At 56.7% G+C, this 17032-nt stretch overlaps 1 protein-coding gene across 1 annotated transcript in view; it reads right to left on the bottom strand.

Annotated features, from left to right (window-relative positions):
* Positions 1–17032, bottom strand: part of LOC141986946 (dedicator of cytokinesis protein 2-like) — a 334430-nt gene that overhangs the window by 15286 nt on the left and 302112 nt on the right. The window contains exons 38-46 of the mRNA XM_074952036.1: positions 13026–13116; positions 4828–4947; positions 3902–3991; positions 3465–3569; positions 2719–2860; positions 2151–2232; positions 1792–1876; positions 1300–1386; positions 379–555 (exon numbers count right to left, since the gene is read on the bottom strand). Of these exons, the coding sequence (XP_074808137.1) occupies positions 379–555; positions 1300–1386; positions 1792–1876; positions 2151–2232; positions 2719–2860; positions 3465–3569; positions 3902–3991; positions 4828–4947; positions 13026–13116 (979 nt within the window). The remainder of the gene's footprint in view (positions 1–378; positions 556–1299; positions 1387–1791; positions 1877–2150; positions 2233–2718; positions 2861–3464; positions 3570–3901; positions 3992–4827; positions 4948–13025; positions 13117–17032) is intronic.

Genomic DNA, 17032 nt, shown 5'->3' with positions numbered 1-17032 from the left:
CTTTCTTCCCCTAGGCCCTACGCAAATCCCCACCTACCGCCCCAGCCCTGTCTCACCTGCTGATGCTCCTCACTCCCAACCTGCAACCCCCTGGTACCACAGCCTTGGGCTCCCCCAGCTCGGCTGATGTTCCTAAATCCCCACCTGCCGCCCCAGCCCTGTCTCACCTGCTGATGCTCCTCACTCCCAACCTGCAGCCCCTGCTGCCCCAGCCCTGGGCTCCCCATAGGCGATAACTCCTCTGTGATGTTTTACAGTGCTCACTGCATGACACCAGCTCAGTGGAGGCAGGTGGTGAGGCCCCCTTGTTTGGGGTCAGCCCTGCAGAGCAGCAGGCCTGCTCTCTGCCCCCCCCACCCCGAGCCTCCCAGCTCTCACCGTCTCATACTTGGCGAAGCCACCCATGACGGCCGGGTCCACGATGCCGTTGAGCAGCATGGAGAGCGGGTTGACAGGCAGGCTGGGTTCGCTGTGGTGCCGGTTGATTTCAGTCAGGATTTTCTCATTGGTTTTCTTCATGGTCTCAATGGCATTTTCCAGGGGGCTGATGATGGTCTGGGCCAGGGGAGGGGGGATGTTTAGTGGCTGCAGAGGTCTGGGGGGCCCCCCGGCTTGCCACAATCCCGCCTGAGAACAGGCCACGCTGGGCAGGCTGTGATCCCCCACAGGGACCCTACTGCAAACCTCGCCTGCCTGTGTCCAAGCTGCTCCGAGGGTCATGTCTCCAGTTGACACTCCCAACACGCAGGGCGTTTCCAGACTCAGTGAGAGGAGGGATGGGGAGGCCAAGTCCTGGCTCTGCTGCATCCACACCCTGTGGCTGGGGACTTCTGGGCAAGCCAGGCTTTCTTCCCCTAGGCCCTACGCAAGCAGGGCAGGGGCCACCTCTCCCTGCACTAGCGCTGGAGTTCACCAGGCAGCCAGACGGGACTGGCCAGAGAACACTGAATCCAGCTTTAACCAGGTGTGACAAAGAGGGAATGTGGGCCTCAGTTTCCCCCAGACCTTGCATGGCTCCCCAGCGTGGGGTGGGGGGTAAAGTTTGCTCTCAGGATAGACCAAGAGTAAGGAACTGGCTGAAACTGAGCCAGAGCACCAGGGGGTCGGAGAGACAATGCCAGCTCCAGTGACTCCCGGGTCTCCTGCCTCTCAGCCCGGAGCTGAGCAGAGACCCCAGCCGAGAATAAAGGCCGGGGTGGGGGGGACTAAACATCGGAGGAGGGCACCCCCCGCCCGGGGCTTGGCTCAGCACACCCCCGCTTCCCTCCTCCCTCAGCTCCTCCCTTGCCAGGGCCTCACCCTGGTGGTCGCTGTGACCATAAACCAGCGCAGGATGCCAGGCAGCGGATAGGCTGTCACGAAGGTCGTTCTCTCGATCCACATGGTCTGGGGGGGGGTGTCAGAGCTCAGTCATCACATGGGCCTGGGCTGAGGGAAGCTGAACAGCTCCTCCCACCTGGGAAACCCCCAGCCCCCCAGAGCACAGGGCTCCCCTCAACGCTCCCCCGGACCCCCCAGAGCACAGGACTCCCCTCGATGCTCTCTCACCTTCCCAGGGCCCCCACCGCTCCCCTGCCCCCCAGAGCACAGGGCCCCTCCCCTCAATGCTCCCTTGCCCCCCCCAGAGTACAGGGCCCGTCCCCCCTATGCTCCCTCGCCCCTCCCAGAGCACAGGGCTCCCACTGATGCTGCCCCAGCCCCCCATATTCCCTCATTGCTCACTCCCACCCTGGCACACTGGCACCCCACCAATGCCCCCTAAGCATGGGGCTCCCCCAGGAATGGGCTCACCGCAAACTCGTTGTCAGGGTCCTTCGGGCCTTTTCTGAAGGGCCGCGAGTAGCTGAACTGCTGGATGTTGTTGGCTTTATAGAAACTGCAGGGGGAAGGTGGGGTCAGCATGGGGAGGGGCGGGGGCACTCCCTCCATGTAGCGCACCCTGTCCCAGGACCTGCATCAACTTCCCCACCGCCCCAAGCACCTGGGGAATTGCCCCCCATGCCCGGGGAAAACCCCTCCCATCCCCCTCCTGGGGAACTACCTCCCCATGCCTGGGGACCCACGCCCCCAAGCATCCTTCCTGGCACCAAGGCTGTACTGGGGGGGCACTGGCACGCCCTCCTTGGGGGTTCTGGGCCCAGGGCACTCACTTGACGATCTGCTCGGGGACATTCCTGCCCCTGAATCGGTCCCTGGCCTCCTCCACGGGCTGCACGGTGAAGCACTGGATATCTTGGCCGAGTGAAGGAGTAGCCAGAGCACGGATCTGTCCCAGGCTGAGCCCTGCTGGGGAGGCCCACAGGACCCCTGCGCCCAACACACCCAGCAAGACCCATGCTGGGACTCCTGCACAATGGAAGCCCCGCGGTGGGGCACACTCTGGCCTACGCGGGGTGCGCTTGGGGCGGGGGACACACTCTACCAGGCTCCAGTGCCCGTGTAACACCAACAGACCCCGGTCGTCGGCAAGCAGGATCGAACCGGGGACCTCTGGAGCTTAGTGCATGAGCCTCTGACCGCATGAGCTAAGAGCCACCTGGCTCTTGGCTAAGGCTCTAGCAGCCACAGTTTCTCTCTCTCTAAGTGGTTTGGGGCCACTAGACGGGACAGAATCCCACACCCAGGAGGTGGGTGCGTTACACCGGGACACCAGACAGCTGGGCCTTGGCCGCAGAACCGGGACAGCCCCAGTCCCCTCCCTGGGTACGGGGAGGATACACTGGCCCAGCGAGTCGGTGACGTCCTGCTCCGGCGGGGACGTGGTCTGCAGCTTCTCAGCGTAGGGGAAGGGGGTCAACAGCCGCATCTCAAAGTCCTCCCGGCGCTCATACTCCTTGCCTCGGTAAATGAAAACCTTGTTCTGGGGGGTGGGGGGAAAGGTCAGTGTCCCTGTCCTCCTGTCCCACGAGGGCCGTGCCTGCCTGGCTCAGCCCTGCTGCAATGGCCTGGCCTAGCGTGGGTGGGGGGTACCAGCTGGTGCTGGTGGGGGATGGGGGGCCAGCCTGGCCCATTGCAGGTGGGGGAGGAATCAGCTGGTGCTGGCAGGGAGTCGGGGGCCTGGCCTGGCTCCTCCCCCACTACCTCACCCTCCTCCCCACACCCTGCTCTGCCATTGCCCCTTGGCCCCTCCCCCACTATCCCAGCCCTTCCCCGCTGTCAGACCCTATTGGAGTCTCTCTCAGGGAAGTCATGGCAGGGTCCCCAGGCCGCGGGGTCTCAGGCTGTGGGGGACTTTCCAGAGGAGGGTCCCTGGGGCAGCAGGGGGAGAAGAGCAGGGCGGGGTCTGGGGCTCGGCCATCAGCAGGGGGCCCTCGCCCAAGGCTGTCAAAGGGGCCGACACCGACCCGGCATCTGGGGCCCAGGAGCACATGCCAGTGCTCAGCTGTGGGCTGGCAGAGGGTGGGATGCTGGCCTGACTGGGTGGTTGGCTGTGATGGGCCCCAGGAGAGGCAGGGGTCTCTTACCCGCAGGAACGTGGGGAAGCCCTGTCCGTAGTAGCCCACGGCGAAGTAGTCTGGGCTGGGCCGCAGCACCTTCAAGATGTTCTCATAGAACTTTGCCTCCCGCTGCTACAAGACACAGGATGGGGCCCGACCCCCGTTAGACTGTGTTTCACCCCAAAGCCACTACCCAAGAGGAGCCAGATTGGAGACCGGCTCTGCCAACTCCCCAGAACTGTCCCCTCCTATCCCAGTCCTGCTGCTGCCCCTCAATCCCAGCCGGCAGCCCCCTGCTAGCCCAGCCATGGGCTCCCCCAAGCTCTGTGGGTGCCTCTCACTCCTGACCTGCAGCCCCCTGCTTCCCAGCCCTGGGCTCCCAGTCCCTGCGAGCTGACAGCGTCCCTGCCTGCAGCCCACCTTGCACACTCAGTTCTGAGGCGCAGCGCCCCCTGGGGACTCACCAGGATGTCACTCAGCATTTCGTACTCAAAGACCTCACTCTCGTACTGCTCGGCCAGCTCCTTGCAGATGTGAATCGCCTCCTCCCACATCTGCTGGGAGACGGGGGACAGAGTCAGGGGCTACCCACGGGGCTGGAGGGGGGGTGGGAGTGTTTCTTACATAGCTCTGCTCTGGGCATTGCCTCCAGGACCCACTGATCCGCTGCTGGGGCACAGGGGTCAATGCCTGGGCAGGTTCTGCCCCCGCTCTGCCAGGCCAAGGGGGCCACCAGCTGTGCTGTGGGACCGGCCCTGGGAGAGGCTGTGATGAGCCCATCTGAAGAGGCCAGGCCCAGGCTGTGGGGGAGAGTGTGGCATGGGATGCTGGGCACCCCTGCCACAGGGATCGGGCCTTGGCAGCGAATGGCAGCTGCATGGCCGCAGTAGGGGCAGTTGGGCCTAGACAGGCCTGGAGTGAACTTGCGGTGCGGCTCGTCCCCCGGGCAGGGCTGCGGCTGGACTGGGCCCACTAGAGCCATGGGCTGGCAGCTGCTGCAGTCTCACCAGCATCCTGCAGGGGGCACTCCTGCACCAGGGCTGAGCTGGGACCCAGCTCACCTGAGTGGCTGCCCATGTTCTGGGAGGCCCCACCTGGAGGGAGGCAGTGCCCAGACCCCCAGGGGACGAGGGGAACTGGTGAAACTATCAGAGCTCCTGGGGCCAGTGCTGGAGAGGAGTACGGGCCGCAGGGAGAGGGGGTAGGGGGTCGTGGGGAGGGGCTGCAGGGATGGGGTACAGGCCATGGGGAGGGAGGTATGGGCCATGGGGAGAGGGGGTACAGGCTGCAGGGAAGGAGGTATGGGGCCATGGGGAAGGGGGTATGGGCTGCACAGAAGGGGTACAGGCCATAGGAAGAGGGGTACAGAGGGGTACCCCCCTGCGCTCACCTTGCCCTGGTCAAAGTAGTGGATGATCTGGTTGTAGAGAGCCTCCTTCAGCTGGCGCTGGGTGTGCAGGCTCTGGCTATGGGAGCCCTGCATGGGGGCCGTGTTCGGCTCATCTGACCACTGTGGAGAGGCACACAGACCCCGCGTCGCCACAGACCCATTGCCCCCCCCACATGGCATGCAGCAGCAGGAGATGGGCTCCCCCTGACTCCCCCAGGGCTCTGGGTCCAATACCCCGCCTCCCCCACCCAGGGCTCTGGGTCTGGTACCCTGACTCTGTCCCCCCAGCACGCAGAGGGCTTCCCCCATTCCCAGAACCCCAATCAGCCACAGGGTCCCCATCCCCCGAGAAGCTGCGTGTGCAGCAGCAGGGTCCCCGTCCCCCCCATACCCTGAGGAGCCACGTATGCAGCAGCAGGATCCCCCCCCACCCCCACCTGGAGGAGCTGGCCATGCAGAAGAGGTTCCTCACCTCATGCAGTGACTGCAGCTCTCTGATAAGCCTATCCCGGCAGGGGCTTCACATCAGGGCGCAGGCACCCCCGAGCCCGTGGGTGGCAATTCCCAGCTCAGTGTTCATTGGGCCCATGCCTGCCCCCTTGGCCTCCTCGTGCCAGACCTGGAGGCTGCACAGGGGTGCGTGGGAGAACCGCTCTCAGTTCCTTCCCTGCCTAAATGCCCCTGGGGAAAGCCCGAAGCAGAGGGCACAGAGGGGGACTGGTGTGCCCACAGGGCCACATCTCCAAGAAAATGTGAGTAACCTCCTCTTCTTCCAGCAGCATCCCTATAGGGGGTGTGATGACGCGCTCTGCCACCCACTGGAGAGCATCTCCTGCTGGCCGCTCTGGGGACTAGCTCTACGAGGCTAACACCCCTTCCTGCAGGTCTGCCGGTCTCTCCACTGCTCTCCTGCTCTGCAGCCCCTCTCTCACTCCAGCAGCTGCCCTGCCTCTTTGGGACTTAGCCTTCTGCCAGCTCACTCGCAGTTCCCCTTTCAGGGGGGTCTCCCCATAGTCCCAAGCAGTGTGCCCATTCACTGCCCAGGAGCCACTCTCTCCGCAGCTGGCAGGGGAACCCGGGCCCCTCTGCTCCAGGTTCGGCTCAGGGACTCTCAAATCAGCAGCCAAGGTGTGTTCCTGCCCAGGCCTTGCTGCCACTTTCCCTGAGCCATTCCTACCTGGCTTCCTCCCCCTCTGGGTTCACCAGCCTCCCGACTCCCCCTCCCCAGACAGTAACTGCAGGTTCCAAACACCCCTCCCTTCTCCCAGCCCCCCTGCTTCCAATTCCCTGTCTTCATACACCCAGCACAGCTGGTTCCTCCTCAGTGGGCTCCCTCCCTCTGTCCGGGGATTGCTTAGCCCCCTTTCTCAATCTGCACAGCATGCCACTTCGGGGCCTCCCGAGCAATATCCCAAGGGGAGGAGGGAGCTTTGGAGTCCAGAACTGAAGACAGCCCAGCAGAACCGAGTGCTGGTGGCACGGATCAGGACGTAATGTACTGAAGCCCACGGAGCAGCCCTACAGAGCTCAGATACTGGCATGTTCTGCAGCAGTGCTGGAGCTGTTGCCTGTGATCCGGGTGAATGTGCTAGCAGTGCCCTTTGGGGGTGAATACCTGCAGCATCCTCACAAGTGCTAATACACCCGGACAGCCATCTCGATAGTCTGAGCAGAGAGCGAGGAGCCCTTCAATCTACCCCAAAGGAGACGGACAGCCTAGGAGACTCGCTTGGTCCTGTCTCAGTAGAAAGCCAACGCCCGTCTAACCTCCAGGGTATGAATACAGGCTTCCTGCAGAGCACCATGTGGCTTCAGAAAAACCCTGGTGGACCAATAGATTGGTCAGGATGGAACCTTGACAGAAGCTTAGGTAAGAACTTAGCATGTGACGTGAAGACACTTTGTCCTTGAAGAACAGCATAAAGACAGAATCTGCTACCAAATCACCAGTCTCCCCGACCCTTAGTGATGGCCACTAAGAAAGCCACCTTCATAGACAAATGGAACGGAGGACAGGTTGGAATATGCTGTGGAGAACTTGGGTGTCAAGCTCCCATTTGTAGTGCTGTGGTGCTCCCAATACCTGGGAAGGAGACTGCTGAGATTTGGCTCTGATGAGCGAGGCACCAGTTCCACAGCTTCAGCGCACAGGGAGGGGGTCTGGCTGCTTATTGATACAGAACACGTGATGCATTGTCTGTCATGGCCCTGACAGGGGCAGCATTCTGGACAGCCCTGAGCTCCAACAGATCGATGTGCAGTCTAGTTTCCTGAGCTGTCCATCGGCCCAGAGTCAGAGGGCACTGAGGTGGGTCCCCAGCCCACAGCGATGTGTCTGGTGTTAAAGTCACTTGCAGGGCTGGGTGACAGAGAGGGATCCCTGCACAGACACTGGGCTGATCCTTCCACCAGCCAAGGGAGACCTCCACTTGTGCAGGAGCCGTCGACTGTCTGTCCAGGGTGCCTCTGACTGGAGAACAGGTCGTTCTGAGCCAACCCTGGAAGCAGCAGAGGCAAAGGTGCAATGGTGCAAGCTGCCACGTGCCCCAGAAGCCGACGACCATTCCTTATTGTGGTCCAAAGGCAGCCTGGAATTGCCCATCCCAGACCTGACAAGATTACAGATCTGTCTAAGGGAAGGTAGGCCCTGGCTGTCAACGAGTCCAAATACACCCATGTAAACTATCTGCCATATCAGAGTTAATGGGACTATTTGACATTCAGCTGCAGACCCAACCCCTGGAACAGAGCGAGGGGTGGTGGGTGGCAGGTAGCACTGCTTCGCAGGAATGGTCCTGGAGTAGGCAGCCACTGAAATCTGCGCAGACTACGATTGCTTCTTGTCGGAGGTAAGCAGCCACTCCTGCCAGCCCCTCTGAGAACACCCTGGGCTGAGAAAAGGCCGCAGGGAATCACTGGGTATTTGAAATGATCCTGGCCTACGGTCAAGTGAAGCTATTTCCTGTGCGATGGGTGTATTGCTATATGGAAATAGGAATCTTGCATGTCAACAGCTGAAAACCAATCCCCCTCCTCCAGTGAAGGAATTATAGCTGCCAGAGTCACCTGAACGTCCGAAATCTCAGCAACTTGTCTCGAAGTCTTAGATTGGTCTCTGCCCTCCATCCCTCTTTGGCACAAGGAAATACTTGGGAGTAAAATCCTTTGCTCTTGTGAGGAGGCAGGACCAGGGCTAGTGCTCCTCATGAGAGAGATTTCACTTTTTGTCTCAGTAAAAGCCCGTGAGAGGGTCTCTGAAGACGGATGGGGAAGGGGGCTGGGAGGGAAGGAGCGATGTAAAATGGATCTCACAGCCTCATATTCTGGCCTCTATGACCCACTGGTCTGTGGTGATCCACCTCCAAGCATGTTGGAAATAGGGAAGACAATCTCTAAAGGGGGAAGATGGGCCAAAGGTCACAGCCATAAAATCAGAGATCTGGGAGGACTCAAACCCTCGACGAACCCATCAAAACTGTTGCTTTGAAAAGGACTGGGGGGTCCTGGAGGGTGGTCGGGCAGCCCTGTTTCTGTGAGATCTCCGAGTTGTCCCGGGAGAGTTCGGTGGATCTGTGGAACCTGGAAAACAAGCAGGATGTGATCTCTGGGCAGTCTGTGACCTACTAAACCTTCTCCTATTTGTAGGTGTGTGTACATGCCCAGGGATTGCAGAGTAGGCCTAGAGTCCTTTAGTGCATGCAAGGACTCACCCGTGGGCTCCCAGAACAGTTTAGGACCATCCAAGGAAGATTCTCCACAGTGTTCTGTACTTCCCAACAATCTGGTGCCATTGCCATGGAGAGTGTCCGCAGCATCTAAGGATGCTCGAAACACAGTTCTGGCCACCAACTGACCCTCGGAGATGATGGCCTGGAATTGCTCCCTGTGTCCTTGTGGCAGCTGTTCAATAAAAGCCGTCAATCTGTTATCTTTTGTAAAGTTACAGCTGGCCATGACCACCTGATAGTTTGCCAGTCTGAATAGCAGGGCTGTGGATGAATTAGCCTTTCGCCCAATGGGTGCTTGCCATACAGTGCAGACTTAGGCCAGGTCTACACCACCACTTACTTCGGTAGAACTGACATGTGAATAAGCCACCCCCGAGTGATGTAAGTTACACTGGCCCTTAGGACAGTGCTACGTTGGTGGGAGAGCTTCTCCCGCCCACGTAACTAGGCTTCTCACAGAGGAGGAGCTCTCTCCCGTCAGCACAGAGCATCTTCACCAGACACGCTGCAGCGGTGCAGTTATGCTGACGTAGCGCTTCTAGTGTAGACTGGCCCTTCGAGAAGTGCCGTCTACCCCGCTCCTTTACCGCATCCTCCACCAGCGAGTTAGGAAGAGGGTGTGAGAACAAAAAGTCAGAATGCTTGAGGGGAACAGCACCTTATCCACCTGGTAACATATGGGTGGAACAGTGACAGGTGTCTGCTGCACCAGCATAACCGGATCCAGGAGCACCTTGTTGATGGGTAACACCACCGTGGGGGGTGTTCCCAGGGGTGAAAGTAACTTAAAGGACTTACCGGTACACCACAGTCCTGAGTAGGGGGCGTGTCCTCAACCGGAAGAGGTGGGACCTTTAAATACCCGGGCCCTTTAAATCAAGATTTAAAGGCCCCGGGGCTCCAGCTGCAGAGGCGTCTGGGAGCCCTGGGGCTCAGGGGCAATTTAAAGGGCCTGGGGCTCCAGCCACTGCTACCTCAATGGAGCTCCGGGCCCTTTAAATCACCGACAGAGCCCCAGGAGCTCCCGGCTGCTGCCGCTACCCCGGGACTTGGGTGGAGATTTAAAGGGCCTGGGGCTCCGGCTGCTGCAGGGGCCCTGGGCCCTTTAAATCACTTGCCTGGGGAAGCCGGTCCGGTCCGGCACAGCATGCTGGCTCTTGCCGGTACACTGTACTGGACCGTACCAGCTTACTTTCACCTCTAAGTCTTGTTGACTGCAGGATATCCATCAAAGGGGAGGTTTGCGCTGCAAATCCTTAACCTCTTTGAGTGGAATTTGAAGGGCATCAGTTGCCCTCTTTAGGAGGTCTTGATTTCTGGGAATTTCATTGGCCATGGCTGGTGGCAGAAGCATAACTTCCTCATCCGGAGACAAGGATGAAATAGGTGTTTGAGAGGTGGCCTCCTTCTCCACCTTAGCTTCCTGCTCCTCAAACATCTCCTGTGATGGGGCTGCTTGAACAACTTGGCCTCCCTATGAGACAGTACCAGTGGTCTGGCAGGTTGTTGCTGATAAGCAGCCCGAAGGCCCAGTATGGCCACTGGGAGCCCATATGGAAGTGTGGGGATGCAGGGTTGGTTCCACCACTCTTAATAATGAGCCTGTGACGTTATAGACATGAACTGTGACCGTATAGATCATTGTTGCAACCAAGGTCCTATAGTTGCACGAACTCTTGTACAAAGGAGGTCACGTAAGGTGTCCATGAAAAGGTTATGAGTTTCTGGTTATGAGTATGCTATCTGTATGCATGTATCATTTTTGTATTTAAAGGTATAAATACTGGCTCTGTACTGTCTGTATTTCAAACTTGTGATATGCTTCTGGGTGACACCCCAGACAATTTGGCATCTGCACTATCTAGCCTGCTTGATGGCCCATCAAGGACCATCAGCTATACAACTGACCCATTGAGAGAAGGCAGATACACCTTGTGACTCAGCAAGGTATGCAGGGACCTGCCTATGGACAGAACTCTAATGTTTTTCCATGCCATGTGGTGAGCAGCTTGTTTTTAGAACAAAGGAAGCACAGGCCGCATGGCAAGAGACTATAACAGGCAGCTGCATCTCCTCCATCTTGTCTTCAGTCCTGCTTCTTACCTCTGGAGGAACCTTGCTACAAACTGAAGCTCTGAATAAAGGACTGAATGACCCATCCCAGCTGTGGATGTTCTCCAGAAACTTGATTTGACCCTGCAGTTTATTCCATCACTGCTACAAGCCTGAACCAAGAACTTTGCCATTACTGTATGCAGTTGATTCCATTGAACCAATTCTAGCTCTCATCTATATTTCTTTCTTTTTATGAATAAACCTTTAAATTTTAGAGTCTAAAGGAGGGGTGGCCAACCTGAGCCTAAGAAGGAGCCAGAATTTACCAATGTACATTGCCAAAGAGTCACAGTAATACATCAGCAGCCCCACATCAGCTTCCCCCACCCCCAATCCCAGCGCCTCCCACCCACCGGCAGCCCCATCGATCAGAGCCTCCCCCTTGTTCCCCGCACCTCCCGATCAGCTGTTTTCTGGCGTGCAGGAGGCTCGGAGGGGTAGGGGGAGGAGCGAGGGCACGGCAGACTCAGGGGAGGGGGTGGGAAGGGGTGGAGTGGGGGCAGGGCCTGTGGCAGAGCCAGGGTTTGAGCAGTGAGCACCCCCTGGTACACTGGAAAGCTGGTGCCTGTAGCTCCAGCCCCAGAGTCGGTGTCTGTACAAGAAGCTGCATATTAACTTCTGAAGAGCCCACGTGGCTCCGGAGCCACAGGTTGGCCACCCCTGTTCTAAAGGATTGGCAACAGCGTGATTTGTGGGTAAGATCTGACTTGTATATTGACCTGGGTCTGGGGCTTGGTCCTTTGGGATCGAGGGAACCTTTGTTCTGTTACTGGGGTATTGGTTTTCCTAACCATTCATCCCCATAATGAGTGGCACTGGTGGTGATACTGGGAAATTCGAGTGTCTAAGGGAATTGCTTGTATGACTTCTGGTTAGCCAGTGCAGTAAAACCGAAGTCCTCTCTGTTTGGCTGGTTTGGTGTGCCTTAATAGTAAAGGAACTGCAGCTTTGGGGTGTAACTGCCTTGCTCTGAGCAATTTGTCCTGAACTGATACTCTCAGTTCTGTCCCACCAAAGGCCACATTGTTACAGAGCCCGATCTTCCCCGTGACTCTCCCAGAATGGGTTCCTGAAGGGATATGCTGGAGGCCCCTGAAAGGAAACAGAGGAGACTGAGTCTCCTTCATCCTCGTCCATCTCATCCAGTGGAGGAGCAACTGCCGAAAACGGTGGAGAGTCCTGTGGTTCCAGGGACAGTGGTCCAGAGAGCAGGGTCTCGGTACTGAGATGCACTTGGTAACCATGAGGCGCAGGGACCCCGGTTCATCCGTTATCAAGAGGTAGGGACCAGCACCGACACAGTAGCCGAGGAGATGGCCACAAAGCTGACAGTACCATTGAGGGCGGGCACACTGGTGTTGATGGACATGGGATCTGATGCTGTTGCTTGCTTGGTACCGATGGCGAGGCTCAGCTCGACTGCTTGTGCCCTCCTTGCTGGCAGAGTGTACCGAGGCCCTGCCAGAGCTCGGTCTCCTTTGAGCTCGGGCACTCTGCAGCTGTACCGGAGGCAGAGTCCTTCCACTCGATCGTGCTGAGGCACGAGGTCGAGGCTCCGGAGAGCATGGATCTTGCTGGGGACCTGGACTTTTTCAGAGCTGGCTCCTCACGGTGAGAGTCCGCGTTCCTCTTTTTAGAGGCCTTCCCTGAAGCCCCCAAACCCTTCCTTCTCTTAGGGGAAGCCTGCGCCGAGGCAGACGGGCGCTGGGTCTGTCAGAAGAGAGGCGTACAGGGGATCTCTCCTGACCTGACTCAGATGCTGGCAGACAGGAGCGTTTCATCATGAACAGTCCGAGTTTCATCTTCCTGTTCTTCCTTGAGGGCCAGGTAGAAGCTGCACTTCTGGGGGACGTGGGGATCCCGCACGCAATGGACATGCTTGGCATGGCTGTCGTTCCAGGCATGGCCTGGTGAGCCAGGAATGTCCTGCCAGGGAAACCAGACTCCCAGCAGGAGAAATGAGGAGAAAAAAACAACCTCATGGCTACTTAGCTAACAAACTCTAACTGTACTGAACTGTGCCATCCTTGTCCCAGAGAGAAGCAGAGAAGCCCAGGCACATTTGGGATCCATCTCTGGCCAAAGCGGTTGAGAAGGAACAGAGGCCGGTTCTCCTGTGTACTCCCACGTAGCCTCGCTGTGTGGCACAAGGAGGCCTAGGACGCCCATGTGGGCTGAACGGATGCTGCGAGCTGAGACTCTCCCTGAAATGGAGCAGCCGCTGGGACATGTCTCTTGAAGAGAAAGCAGGGTGCCCCCCGGCCCAGTACCATGAGGAGCCACACGCACAGTAGCAGGGTCCCCCCATGCCCCAAGGAGCCGCGCGTGCAGCAGCAGGTCCCCTCCCCCCCGTACCTTGAGGAGCCGCGCGTGCAGCAGCAGGGTGTAGGCCGCCTCCGTGTAGTTTTCGTAGCTGACGTGCAGGTCCTTGAGCTTGTACAGGTACCTGGAAGCGAATACAGCCAGGGGTTAGCGCTCTCTGTGGTTCCACTGTGGGGTGGTGCCCGTGCTGGGCCACAGGGGAGGCTTGGCTAACCCGGGCCCACGTCCCCGGCCCGCTCACACCGCCGTGGGGCTGATAATAGGCTATACCCAGGGTGGGGGAAATGGCAGCAGCCTCACCTTGCCCTGATGGCTGCACAGCATAGCACAGGGCTCTGCACCCCTGCAGCTTCTCCCAGGCTTCCCCCGGGCCAGGTGGTGCCTGGTGTACTGGTCTGTGCACTGCCCAGAGACTTCAGGGCTGCCCAGAGCTGATCCCACAGCCCCTGGTGTCACATGGGCTCCAGGAAAAGCCAGAGCCACTCTCCCTCCATCTCCTCCCCAGCGGGGCAGGGCCAAGCTGTGCAGAGGGGCCGGGGGAAGCTCTAGGGTAATTAGCCCAAAGAGCATTTTCATGGTGGGGAGCCTTTGTCCTCAGGGCTCCGGCTCACCTGGGTCTGGAAACGCCGCCTGCCATCCCCAAGAGCCCCGGTGCCAGGCCAAGACTCCCGGGGTGGGTTGTTCTGGGACCTGGCTCAGAGAGTGCCCTCGGCTCCTGCAGAGCATGGGGCATCGCTACGCAGCATCAGCTCCCAAAGTGCAGGCAGATCCAGGGCAACAGCTGCCTCCTCCCAGTGTAGATCTTCCCACAGAGTACCTGGAAGTGGCCCAGTCTCCTCCTGACCCTGCTGCCTGGGACAGAGCTGCTGGCCTCAGCAAAGGAAAGAGAAGGTTACTCACCCTGTGCCATCACTGAGGTTCTTCAAGATGTGTGTCCCTGGGGGTGCATCCCTGAGCCTTTGCTCAGAAAGGTTTAGTAGCAGTGCCCATATGGGTCGTGCATGTGTGGTGTTTGCCTCACGATGCCGTTAGCACCTCCTCTAGCGCGCACGACCGGGACCCCACAGTTCCGTCTCTACAGCAGAGTCCTGTATCGAACTCCAAAGTAGAGGAGTGGAAGGAGCGTAGTGGAGACATCTCGAAGAACCTCAGTTACTGCACAAGGTGACTAACCTTCTCTTCTTCTTCGAGTGCTGTCGCTGTGGGTGCTCCACTCCAGATGACTGTAGAGCAGTGCCCTCCTTAGGACAGAAGGAGCTTGGAGTTGGTTGGTTAATTGAGGATGGCATTGCTAGGCCTAGCCAGGTGTCTGCTTCTGGACCCTGTGTAACTGCGTAGTGTTTCACAAAGGTGTGTTTGGAGGCCCAGGTAGCAGCTTTACATATGTCTATGAGAGGGACATTGTGCAGAAATGCTACTGATGATGCTATTGATCTGGTAGAGTGTGATCTGGTTCCCACTGGTGTTTGTATACCCTTCAGTTGGCAACCAGATATCCATTTTGAGTCTCTCTGGGAGGATATGGGGTTTCCTTTGGACTGTTCCGTGGTGGAGATGAAGAATTTGGGGGATTTGGTTCTGTCTAGATAGAATGCTAAAGCTCATCTAATGTCCAAGGTGTGCATGACAGCTGCAAGTGCGTTCTCATGGGGTTTGGGAAAGAATGCTGGGAGATGTCTTGGTTGATTTATAAGGAAGGACGGTATCATCTTAGGAACGAATTTTGGATGGGTCCTTAATGTGACTTTGTCTTTAAAAAAAAATAGTATACGGGGGGTCTGCCAAGAGAGCCCCTATTTCTCCCACGCATCGAGCCGATGTGATTGCTATTAAAAATGCAAACTTTACGGATAGTGTGCTAGGGAACAGGTCACCAAGGGTTCGAATGGTGGTCTAGTGAGACCTTTAAAAACTAAGTTTAGATCCCAAGATAGTATAGGTGGACGCACTTCTGGGTAGATTGTTTCTATGCCCCTAAGAAATCGTTTAGTGATTGGATGTGCAAATATTGTGTCATCGATTTTTTGGTGAAAGGCAGTGATAACTGCGAGGTGCACTTTGGTCAAACTTATGGATAGGCCAATGTTTTTTAACTTGAGAATGGAATCTAGTATCAGTGGAAGAGGTGCTGACACCGGTGAGATTTATTTGGTGTTGGACCACTCAGTGAATCTCTTCCATTTCTGTAGGTAAGCCGTATGAGTAGTAGATTTCCTATTGTGTAATAGTACTTGTTTTACTTGTTCTGAACACCCTGATTCATCCTGAGTGAACCATAGAGGAGCCATGCTTTCAGGTGGAGCATCTCTAGGTTCGGATGGAGAATCTGACCCTCGTGCTGTGTTAGAAGGTCCATGTGAAGCAGGAGAGTGATTGGAGCACATGCTGCCATCCGTGTTACGAAGGGATACCAGGTCTGTCTTGGCCATGTGAGGGCTATCAGGATGACTCTCGCTTTGTCTGTCTTTATTTTCTGTATCACCTTCAATAACGGAGGTAGGGGTGGGAATGCGTATGGGAGAGAGGCGTTCCATGTGATTAGGAATGCATCCCGCATCGATCATGTTCCCAAACCTGCTCTCAAGCAGAATCGCGGGCATTTGCAGTTTTGGGCTGTCGCAAAACGGTCTATCACTGGGTGTCCCCATTGTTGGAGTATGTTCTCTAATATCTCCTTGTTCATCTCCCATTCATGATTATGGGTAAATTGTCTGCTGTGGTGTTCTGGGATCCAGGCAGGTAAGAGGCAGAGATGTTGATATTGTGATGGATGCACCAGTTCCATAATTTTATGGCTTCGGTGCCTAGTGATCGGGCCCCTCCCTGTCTATGTAGAACATGCATGCAATGTTGTTGGTCATTACTCTTATGTTCTGGTTCCTTAGTAGCGGTAGGAAATATAGACAAGCATTGCGAACTGCACGGAGCTCCAACAGATTTATGTGTAGCCATGTTTTGTTGGGGCACCACTGTCCCTGAATTATGTGTTATTACATATGGGCTCCCCACCCTATGGGAGGCATCTGTTGTGAGCATTTGGGACGGTGGCTCCTGTGTGAACAGGATTCCTGACCACACATTGTTGGGTTGTGTCCACCATTCTAGGGATTCCTTCACTTTGAGTGGCACTGTGAATCGTCTGTTTAGGCCATGTTTGTGGGGCCCGCAGATGGTTCATAGCCATCCCTGAAGGCATTGCATGTGTAATTGTGCATGTTTCACCATGCATGTGTATGCTGCCATGTGACCTAGAAGTTGGAGGCAGATGTGGGCTGATATATATGGGCTGCTCATTACTACAGATATGAGGTTGGATACTGTGTTGAATCTAGGGAGACTTTTGCTTCCATTGAGTCGAGGTAAGCACTGATAAAGTCTAGTTGTTGGACGGGCTCTAGGGTTGACTTGTTCTTGTTTATTTGTAGGCCTAGACTCTGGAAGAAGTCTATTGTCTGTCGGGTAGTCTGGATGGCGTCTATTCGAGTGCGCGATTTTAGAAGGCAGTCGTCCAGGTAAGGGAATATTATTATCCCTCGTTTTCTTAGGTGTGCTGCTGCCACCGTGAGAATTTTGGAAAAGATTTGAGGTGTCGTTGATAGATCAAAGGGTCAGACTTTGCATTGGTAGTGGTTCGTGTAAATCTGCTAGGGTAAATCTGTGAGCGGGGTGTATTGTAATATGAAAATAAGCATCTTCCAGGGCAAGGGCTGAAAACCAGTCCCCCTGTTCCAGTGCTGGTGTTATTGTTGCTAAGGTGACCATCTTGAACTTTTGTTTTCTCACAAACTTGTTCGGTAGTCTGAGATCCAGGATAAGTCGCTATCTCCCGTTTTTCTTCTGTGTTACGAAATAGTGGGAATAGAAACCTTTCCCCTGTGCTGAGTGGGAACTACTTCCACTGCACTTAGTTGTAGATAGTTATCTATCTCTCGTCGTAGTAGGTGCTCATGAGAGGGGTTCCTGAAGAGGGATGGGGATGGGGAGTGGGTGGGGGTGTATAGAAACTAAGAGGATGGCGTAGCGCATGTGGGTGACTTTTA

Source organism: Natator depressus, chromosome 4 (assembly GCF_965152275.1).
Source record: "Natator depressus isolate rNatDep1 chromosome 4, rNatDep2.hap1, whole genome shotgun sequence".
Taxonomy (NCBI): Eukaryota; Metazoa; Chordata; order Testudines; family Cheloniidae; genus Natator; species Natator depressus.
This window is presented reverse-complemented; position numbering and strand designations above follow the sequence as displayed.